Genomic DNA, 11,291 nt, shown 5'->3' on the forward strand with positions numbered 1-11,291 from the left:
CATCTATTTTTATAACATATTTTAAAAATTTTAATTGTAAAAATAAATCTAAATAATGAGTATCATAATAAATATCATGTCTGAAATGATCATTGTCTCTTTTGGCACTATTGGACTTCAGATATTGAAAATTGGAATGAATTTTTTTCGAAAAACTATTAATTCTAATTTTAATTTTGATAGAGAAGGAAGAGTAAAATTTTTGAGAGATTGAAAATTTTTACTCCCTTAAACTACTGGAAATATAGTAAAATGTATTAATAAAATGCACAAAATTAAAAAATAATACAATATTTTTAAAAATAATTTTTATTCATTATATTTTTGGGCCTTAGTAATTTTTTTAACATTATAAGACAAATAAGTAAGACATTCTATTGGCCAATAGAAGAATTCTTTTTTTTTTTTGGTTAGGTGAGAGGCCTCACATATTTTTTTTTATACTGAAACTTCTGAAATTTTCATAATTTTTCACGTCAGCATAATATTTAAATAAAATTATCATTTTATTTAAATAAAATCATTTTTGTTTAGTCCAAACTTAACATGGAGTGAAACTTTATCTCTCTAACAAATCCAACTTAAACTCAAACTTAAACTCAACCTCAAACTCATTATTATTATTTTTTTAAAACAAAATTATTATTTTTTAATTAAAACTTAACAAAGAGTGAAACTCTATCTCTCTAATAAGTCCAACTCAAACTCAAATGTTAATAATCTATATAAAAACAAAAATTCTGATAGGACTGAAAAAAAAAAAACAAAGAAAGAGGCTCGTGTTGAAAATAAGACTCCAAAAAAAAAAAAAAAAAAAAAAAAAAAGAGTCACGTTGAGTATGCCGTTAATAACTGAAGCCAAACTGGTCTTTGCATCATCAGACGTACAGGTTCTTTTTTTCAATTTTTTTCCTCCCCTTTACCTGTTGACCTTAGGATAATGCACAGTTTAAGAGGCACTTAGCTCATAAAAGTTCATATAAAGTGGGAAACAGAATGCCAATTTACCAAGCAAAGTCTCATGTAGAGATGTTTTATGTCTAACCTAGATTTGTAATTGAATTTTATTTTTATTTTTAGGTTAGTAGAGTTGCAATTCTTGTAACTTGGAAAAATAAACAAATTTGTGGTGTACTATAAAAGAAAAGAGAGAGAGAGAGAGAGAGAGAGAGAGAGAGAGAGAGAGAGAGAGAGAGAGAGAGAGAGAGAGAGAGTCCATCCTCTCCTTAAAGTCCTAATAATTACCACCTCAAAACCCTAAACTTAACTTCACTTTATATCGAATTTATTTATATTGTTATTATTAATAAAGTTTCAATTCAACATATGTGGATATTTGTTTATGTTGTTTTTAATGAATTTTATCTTTAATGTCGAATTTTTTATTTGCTTTCATATGTGCTTGAGATTTTTTTTCTATCTTATTCTTTGTTATGTTTAGAATTGATTTTCTTTTGAGTATTTGGGTTAATCTTCATATTTATATTGACATTGTTTTCGTAAGTTTGGTTTATGGGTTGAAATTTCTACTAATTATTTTTTTATATTGTTTTTCTTAGGGTGATTTTTTTATATTGTTCATGACAGATGAAACATTTCTATTTTTTTGGAGAAAAATTAAAGCTGCAACCTATGTCTTTTAGCTTAGGAAATGATAATTTTTTATTTGGTATGTTATATATAAATTTGTTGAATTTGGTTTGGTCTTGAAGTAGAATTTAAGGATTCTTTAAATTTTGAAGTTTTAAGTCTTGGGGTTTTGATATTTGCGTCTTAGTAAGTTGATTTTATTTTTTCACCTTAAATGCTTTTTATTTAGTTTCATGTGATTTTTTTGTTTTCTTATTAAAAGTATTGGTTTTTGGTTTATTAATTATTTGTTTGGATTAATTTTGGAGAACCTACTTCAATTTGGGGGCTAAATAGCCTTTTTTTTTTTTTGTTGTTGAGAAATTGCTAGATAGCCTAATGGTTGAGCCACTCTTGTGCACACAAGAGGAGAGGCCCAATTTCATATTCCCGTTCTCAACAGCGAATTAGTACCGATCACTGAACGCTTATCAAATAAATGATGAATAAGCCTTGAAAACAGGGACGGAGCTAGGATTTCGAGTGAGGGGGGCGAGATACACTCAAACCCAAATGCTTAAAAAATTTGTTATAGCCTAAACCTTCATATCATAGCTCTAGATTAACCCAAAGACAACCGTGTTTTTTTTATTATTTATTTTAAATTTTATCCAAGCTACTTATAAAAGAATATATACATACATATGTGTGTGTGTTTATTCAAAGCTTCTTTGGGAACTTCATCAACCACTTAAGCTGTAATTATCCCATGCTAATGCTTTAAGATAAATTTTATAAATCATTTAGAACACAGATAGAAACTCACAAAAAGAATAAAAATTTAATGAAATTTTTAAAAAACAAAGTGTTTTTTTTTTTTTTTTTTTTTTTTTGTGTGAAAGCAGGGAAGTATTGAACAAAAATGGAGCATGAAAATTCAAAACCATGCTTTATATATTTTATATTTTTCTTTTTTTCACTTGGCCAAGGGGGGGCCATTGCCCCCCTTGGTCCAAGCATAGCTACGTCCCTGCTTGAAAATACAAGCTTGCTCACCTGGTATGATTAATTGATGAAGGTTATGTATTTAGACAAAGACATGGGAAGTAGTGATAGCTAGGGGAGGACGATATCTCTTACGAAATGTGGAGATTTTTCTAAGGAAGCCATTTGATGGTTTTGTAGCAACCAGAAAACTCGTAATTAGTCATTTGCCTTCTGCATGCAGTGATATCTTTATATTTTCATTTTACTTAGAAACTTTTAGATTATCTTTGAGAAGAATGTTTTCTTCTTTGGCAGGTTAGGGTAGCTTAGAGCGTGTGCCATCAATATCCCTTCCTCCTCCAATAAAGGTGCTATAGATTAGAGCTACGACTGTGACCATCGTGCCTGAACATGAGTCACGTGCAACTGATTTTTTAATCTTTTAAGTAGTAAAGTTTTATTGGTTTGCATTTATACTCACCACTTATATCTTTTTTTACTTATCAATAACCCCTCAACATATTAGTAATTTGTAAAAAAAGTTAATAACTCTAGCATTTTCCTCCTTTTAAAGGCTATAAAAAAATTTAAAAGTTTAAAATCTAAAACCAAATATACAAATCCAAAATAAAATTATCTCAATAGCAAAAATTATTAATAGTAAAACTAAAAACAATTAAGCTCAATCAAACAATTTTATCTAAAATAAACAACCTGACCCTTCAAAATTTTTTAAATAAAATAATATTGTTCTTATTTAGCTGCAATGACCATATCAAAAGCATACCAACAAAAAAAAAAAAAACCCTTAGCGGTTAAGTAGCTGAGTCGGAGGCCGAAGTCGCTGCATGCATTTAGCAGCAAAACCACTCTCCTAATTTCAAGTCCTGGCTCCGTCCCAAACAAGCTCATATATGTGGATTTATTTATGAGTAATTCTTAGGTACTCCTGAAGTATGAAGAATGGTGCTCCCTCTTCTTACATTCATGGTGGGGTCCGCTCATTAAATTCAAGGTAAGGTCCACCATCAATATGAGAAGAGAAAGCACCATTTTACTATACTCCGAGAGTACCTAAAAATTTTCTTTTATTTATAATGTTGTATTTATGACTAATAAATACTATTCAAGGTATTCCTCGGTCTATTTTCTATGTTGCATGAACACAAAAATTTTAGCCAAGTACTTGTGTCTGACACTAGTATTGGTAAGACATGACTAAAATCTGTACCCAGCGAGTACCCTTTTTTTTAATCTAGGCACATCCCAAACATGATTGCGACATAGTCGTGACACGCTAATACGTCCCAGACATAGCAAAACTTTGGAAAAAAATAAAAGAAAAAGAAAAAGAAAGAAAGAAAGAACATGATTTTTGACCAATGCCTCTCTTTTCCTCTTAGTTTTCTGATTTGATTTATGCGGTGTGCCTTCTCGGAGTAGATTGGCGACAATTGAACGGCCTCCTCCAACCCCAAAGCTCCCTCTCTCTCCCTTTGCTTTTCTCTCTCTTTAGGTTTTGGATTTTATCTCTCTTTTGACACTTTCTTGCTCTGTTTCTTTTTCCCTTTTTTTTTTTTTTGTCGATTTGGCTTAACTTATCCTTACGCATGTTATTTTCTTATTTTATATGTATGACATTTTTTTTTTTTGGTTTTGTGTTTATCACCCTTATGCTAGTTATGGGTTTAGTATTATTATTATTTTGGTTTTATCTGTCTTATGGGTTTAGTAATGAAACATAAATTGTACTTAAAACAACATTTTATGGGTATTATTGTACTTATTTTTTGTTTTTACTTAATTTAAATCCTAAAATAAACATATATTGTCTAAAATTATTTCAAAATATAGCTAAATATATTAATTAATTAATTGATGTACTCTCGACATGTAGTATTCTTGTTTTTCAAGAATTGCAGTACATTTGTACCAATTACCCGTGTCGGTGTCCATGCAATCTAGTCTATTTTCTGTTCCGTGATTGAGTGCCCTTGTGCTCCTTTTTTGGCAATGTACAATACACGTTTACAACTAACACCCTTTTTTTTTTCAAAATTTTTTAATGCAAACTAATCATTATTTGACATTAGGGTTAGTTGAGGGCTTGATTTGTTATCTAGTCCCATTGTGAATAATTTTTTAAAATAAAAAAGTCACAAACTGAAAGTAATTAAAACCATCGCCCAATTATGTATATGCCTAACAGTCTTTATACTCAAAGAAATAGTTTGTTTTAGGTTTCATATAAGGTCTCGAGAAAAAGAAGTGCTGAGTCAATAGAGTTGAAAAGAAGATTCAAGTTTTGGGAAAAGAAAATAATAAAGAACTTTTAAATGGAAATGAAAAGCAGCAGGGTAAGGGCAAGAAGAATTATTTGGGTTGTGGAGACTTTTTGGATGGGTTGGCATTGGGCCAAGCCTAAGCCCGAATCCATCTTTTTATTTTAAAAAGAGAAATTATATAAAAAGCCCATAATATATAATGCGTTTTGGATTAGGTCATATATTTTTCATTTTATTTTCAATTAAAGTCCTAAATTTTAAAAATAATTTTAATTTGAAGCCTCTATCCATCTCTCTCATTCATTTCTATTATTTTAGGCAACAATGAAACATAGCAAAATAGAAAATTATTGATAAAACTATACTTTTTTTAAGGATTTGTTTGTTATCAATTTGGCAACCGCATAGATGGTAAAGAGAAAAGGCTTCATTTGGAAAAAGAAAGATTTGTTTAGGATGAGAAAGTGATTAATAGAAAATTAAACTTGATTATTCAGATTAAAGTAGGGGTGAAATTGGTTGGTTACAAGCCGATTTTTCCATCGAACCGAAAGTTTCAATTTTGCCATATTTGGAACCAACACCAAACTGTAAGGGAGGAACACCACACCGAATTGACTAGATTTCAATCAGTTCAGTTTGGTCGGCTTTTTGCTACTCCTATTTTCTTTGAAACCAAACAGATTAAAGAAAAGAAAAACCCATTTCCTTTTATTTTCCCTATCATACAAACAACTCACAATTAAGCAAGAAAGAGAAAAAAGAGATTTAGAGAACATACCCAAAATGAGACCAAAATAAGAGAGAGGTGATGAGGAGGGATGTGGAGAAAGGTAGGAACAATGGAGAAGGTGGTGAGGAGAGAGAGAGAGAGAGAGAACCGCTAAAGCCCGAAGTAAAGAGAGAAGAGAGAACCTAGGATAAAAGTGTGAAACACTTGTGTCCTTACTCCTTGCCATTAAGCTACACAAACAATCTTGATATAATTTGTATATATTAACATTTAATATATATTGGTCGGTTTTGGTTTGGTTTAATATTTTCTGAATTCGAGACTAAAACAATCAATTCCAGTTTTCCAAAAATACAAACCAAAACCAAACTTAATTGAGAAAAAAATTGAAAAATTGAATTCGGTTTAGGCGGATTTGATTGGTCCATTTGGTTTACCATTTTTTTTTCCAGCCTAAGGTAAAACAAAAGGTTTTATAATTAATTCTTTTTTATTTTTTTTCACCCTCAAAAAAGAAAAAAGAAAAAGAGATAGGTAAAGTTTTCTAATTGAAATGCTTTCTTAAGTTTGAGATTTTAAACTTCTCAAAAAAAAAGTTTGAGATTTTAATGTGGGTTTCAATTAGCTCAACTGGTAAAGTTTCTAACAGTGAAATAAGAAATCTAAGATTTGCCAACACCAAAAATTGATTGGTGTCTTGACCTGATGATAAAGAGCAATCAAAGCTATCATTAAGAGCGGATGTCATAGGTTAAAAACATCTCAAAAAAAGGTTTGAGATTTTAATTGAAAAAATTAAAACCTATGACCTACTCTATGAATTACAAGTTACTTACTAGTTGTAATTGTAAATGGTGAAATATGAAATCTAGGGTTTGTCAACACCAAAAATTAATTAATGTCTTAACCTGATGATAGGAAGTTATCAGAAATATTATTAAAAGTGGACATCATAAGTTGAAAACAACTCAAAAAAAAAGTTTGAGATTTTAATCGAAAAAATTAAAACCTGACCTACTCTATGAATTACAAGTTACTTACTGGTTGTAATTGTACTTATGAAAGTTGCCAAGAGCACAAAGACCAGGAGATAGGGAAAATATGCATTTTATCCTATGGAAAAATTATTATAAGGTCAAATGCATATCCTTAGTCCTGAGGAGAAGCTAAGGTAGAGAATGATTTCACTCCATCTCCTTCAAGCAACCCCACACTCCTTAAGCTCTCCGTCTAGGTCGTACCCATCACCACTGAATGGCCTTGAAACATGCTCAACCATGGCTGAGCTCAAGCAATATCACTCCCAACTCATTCGACTCGGTCTTTCAGCCGATAACGATGCCATGGGCCGAGTCATTAAGTTCTGTGCTGTATCAAAAAATGGTGATTTGGGTTATGCCCTCCAGGTGTTTGATACAATTCCTCACCCAGATGCTTTCATCTACAATACCATAATGAGAGGATACTTGCAGTACCAACTCCCCAGAAATTGCATTCACTTGTACTCACAAATGTTGCAAGACTCTGTTGAACCCAATAGATTTACGTTCCCTTCTGTAATTAGAGCCTGTTGCAACGATAACGCTATTGAAGAAGGGCAACAAGTCCATGCTCATGTTGTGAAATTTGGGTTTGAAGCAGATGGTTTTTCTCAAAACAATTTGATTTATATGTATGTGAATTTTCAGTCTTTGGTGAAAGCAAGAAGGGTTTTTGATAAGATGCACGTGCGGGATGTTGTGTCATGGACTAGTTTGATTACAGGGTATTCACAATGGGGATTTTTAGATGAGGCTTTTGAAGTTTTTGAGCTGATGCCTGAGAGGAATTCTGTCTCTTGGAATGCCATGATTGCCGGTTATGTCCAGAGTAATCGGTTTCATGAGGCATTCACTTTATTTGATAGGATGCGAGCTGAAAAGGTAGTGTTGGATAAATTTGTCGCGGCTAGTATGCTTTCGGCTTGTACAGGATTAGGAGCTCTAGATCAAGGGAAGTGGATACATGGGCATATTAAAAGGAGTGGAATTGAATTGGACTCAAAGCTTGCAACAACTATAATTGATATGTACTGCAAATGTGGTAGCTTGGATAAGGCTTCCGAAGTTTTCAATGAGTTGCCGCATAAAGGGATTTCATCATGGAATTGCATGATTGGGGGGTTAGCAATGCATGGTAAGGGAGAGGCTGCTATTCAGTTATTTAAGGAGATGGAGAAGGAGAAGGTAGCTCCTGATAACATCACTTTTGTGAATGTCCTCAGTGCATGTGCTCATTCAGGGTTAGTTGAAGAGGGCAGGTATTACTTTAATTATATGGTTGAAGTTCATGGTATTGAGCCCACAACAGAGCATTTTGGATGCATGGTTGATCTGCTTGGAAGAGCTGGAATGCTAGAGGAAGCAAGTGAGCTCATTAGCAAGATGCCCATGAGCCCTGATGTAGGTGTATTGGGTGCTCTCCTTGGAGCCTGCAAAATCCACAAGAACTTTGAGTTGGGAGAACAAATAGGAAAGAGGGTAATTGAACTAGAGCCTAACAATAGCGGGCGCTATGTGTTGTTAGCTAATTTATATGCCAATGCTGGTAGATGGGAAGATGTTGCTGGTGTAAGAAAATTGATGAATGACAGAGGAGTGAAAAAGGTTGCTGGTTTTTCCATGATTGAATTGGAGGGAGTGGTCAATGAGTTTATTGCAGGGGGAAAGGGACACCCTCAAGCCCAAGACATTTACATCAAAGTTGATGAGATGTTACAACGTATAAGATGTGTTGGCTATGTGCCTGACACTGATGGAGCATTATTGCATGACCTTGTTGAGGAGGAAAAGGAAAACCCCTTGTACTACCACAGTGAGAAACTAGCAATTGGGTTTGGCCTGTTGAAGACTAGACCTGGAGAAACTCTTCGTATCTCGAAGAATTTGCGTGTGTGTAAAGATTGTCACGTTGCAACGAAGCTCATCTCAAAGGTTTATGATCGTGAAATAATAGTAAGAGATAGAAATCGCTTTCACCATTTTAAAAATGGACAATGTTCTTGTAAAGATTATTGGTAACCTTGTGTTATAATTAATCAATATAATTTATAGGGATCTTCAAGTGTGTTTGTAAGTAGGTTCAACAGTTAGATATATATGTACACCAAAACTTCTAGTTAGCTCAAGTCGTAAAATATCTACACCAATTTGTTTATGGACATATTTTGAAAGCCCCAAAAGTACTATACTTTTAAAACCAACTTTCAGCAAATAAGCAAATCAGCAAAGTGCTTGTCGAAAAGCATAATATCTTTCTTTCTTAAGCCATCTTCTGTAATTAGGATTTGCCAGTTATATATGCTAGTTGTGAGCTTTGTTAGTTATCTGCAAAGGCTCTTTGATACCTGATAATTAAAGCTTTAACTATAAGTGAGGTTTCAATAGTGCTAGGACTCTTTTAAGTTTTACCCTCATGTACAACCTGGTGTCTATGAAACCATATTGTCCAGAGGGTTGTGAAAGAGACTTGAAGAACATCATTCAGAACCTCGGGGTTTGTCTCTAATCTATTGCAATTAATCTAGTGAGATAGCCATCCTTTCAAGGAACTCTACCCATCCTCAGCGTTCTTAAGCATCAAGTCTGAGCCTAGCAATATGGTTCATCATTCGCAAAAAATTAGTGTGTAAAATCTGCAAATGATGAACCTACTGAGTAAATGGGCCTCTTTATATAAGTTTGAGAGTATAGTCACCTCGGCCTCAAAGAGTTGGGTTGGCCAACTATTTGGATAAGCATGATACAAGGGCTTCGTTACTTGGTGAAAAATGAAAAAGACTTTTTCTTTTTTTGGGTGAGATAGTAACACAAAATAGTCTATGATAGCAAAATCTCGTGTATCATCAGCTAATAATTAGCATACAACATTAATACATTATAGCTATGCTCTTTCTTTGTCAAAAATCAAAATGTTCAGAGAGTGGCCCCTTTATGATTATGATGATGATGTTGATGAGCCATACTCAAGTTGGAAGCTTCTGCGTGGTATACAAAACAATAGGATGAGATGACAGTCAAAAACTACATTTTTTTTATTTTTTGATTTGGCAAAAAATACCTATCATCTCATCTCATCTCACACGCTACCTGGTCCTTTCCTTTTCCTTCTTTTTTTTTTGGGGCTAGAATTGTGGGTTCATTGGACCTTTTTTTTTTTTTTGACTCAGCATTGAACCACGCTGAATGGATTAGGTGATTTCTATCTATATTCTATTGTATGCTTTTTTATTTTTCTTCACAGTGTGAAAGGTTTTACTCCTTTAATAACATGGTCTGTCCCACATCATTCATGATTAGTGGCATTAGAATGGACCGAATAATGGGTCAACCAGCCCTATCAATGTGTAGTTAGTAGGGAATTGAGTGTGTGGGTAAATGACATGTTCCACTAATGGACGTGTCGCATCAAATGGTACAATGATTTTTTATTATTTAAACAATAGTACAATGACTTCTAAAGTATGCCTTTATAGGCCCAACTTTTATATGTTCCTAGTTTTCACACTACTTTCCATTAATTTAAAAAAAAAACAAAAAACAAAAGATTCACAATACTTTTTTTTTTTTCTTTTTTCTTATAGGAAAATTCACAATACTTTATAGCTAGGGATCGTCCTATGCGGATCTGGATGCGGGTCCAGTGTTATGCAATTACCTCTCAATATGAAATATAAACGTTGATTGAGTAAATTTTTTTTTAATCTTTTTTTTTTACATCATCAACTTCTACATCTCACATTAGAGTGATAATTGCATGTTCCATAGTACCATGCGAGATCCTTATGTTTTTATGTTTTTATTTTTTATATATTTTTGAGAAAATGATTCACTTATATGGTTTCTACTTTCCGCAACCATACTTAAAAATTAAAATACGTCCAATAATTTTTTTCAACAACACAGGTTCCTTGTAAAAGGAAAAAACAAAAGAAAAGAAGATATAAGCCTTAATAGGCCCAACTTTTATATGTTCCTAGTTTTCACTTTTCACACTACTTTCCATTAATTAAAAAAAAACATAAAAACAAAAGATTCACAATACTTTTTTCTTTTTCTTTTCTTTTTTTTGATAGGAAAATTCACAATACTTTATAGCTAGGGATCGTCCTATGCGGATCTGGATGCGGGTCCAGTGTCATGCAATTACCTCTCAATGTGAAATATAAACGTTGATTGAGTAAATTGTTTTTTTAATCTTTTTTTTTTTTTTTTTTTACATCATCAACTTCTACATCTCACATTAGAGTTGTAATTGCATGTTCCATAGTACCATGCGAGATCCTTATGTTTGCTTTTTTTTTTTTTTTTTGTTGAGAAAATGATTCACTTAAATGGTTTCTACTTTCCCCAGCCATACTTAAAATACATCCAATAATTTTTTTCAACAACAAAGGTTCCTTGGAAAAGGAAAAAACAAAAGAAAAGAAGATATATAAGCCTTTATAATTTTGGACTTGGTTTAGGTCTAGCGCATTCAGTGCACTGAACCTAGTAAGACAGTGATATGTGTACAAAAGTAAATACGTTTTACTATCTCAACGAGTTTGGTACTACTGGACATTGGATTTTAGTTTGACCCTACAATTTTTAGTCTCTTGCCTAAATATAGACAATGACGTCCTTTTAAATCTTATAATTCTTTCACACACATATATATATATATATATATATATATAT

General features: G+C 32.5%; 1 protein-coding gene across 1 annotated transcript; it reads left to right on the plus strand.

Annotated features, from left to right (window-relative positions):
* Positions 1-6,666: 6,666 nt before the first annotated feature.
* On the plus strand, positions 6,667-8,712 carry LOC142624050 (pentatricopeptide repeat-containing protein At5g66520-like). Its single transcript, XM_075797548.1, has one exon. The coding sequence runs from the start codon at positions 6,753-6,755 to the stop codon at positions 8,631-8,633; it is 1,881 nt and encodes a 626-aa protein (XP_075653663.1). The 5' UTR covers positions 6,667-6,752; the 3' UTR covers positions 8,634-8,712.
* The last annotated feature ends 2,579 nt before the right edge of the window (positions 8,713-11,291 follow it).

Source organism: Castanea sativa, chromosome 2 (genome assembly GCF_040712315.1).
Source record: "Castanea sativa cultivar Marrone di Chiusa Pesio chromosome 2, ASM4071231v1".
NCBI lineage: Eukaryota > Viridiplantae > Streptophyta > Magnoliopsida > Fagales > Fagaceae > Castanea > Castanea sativa.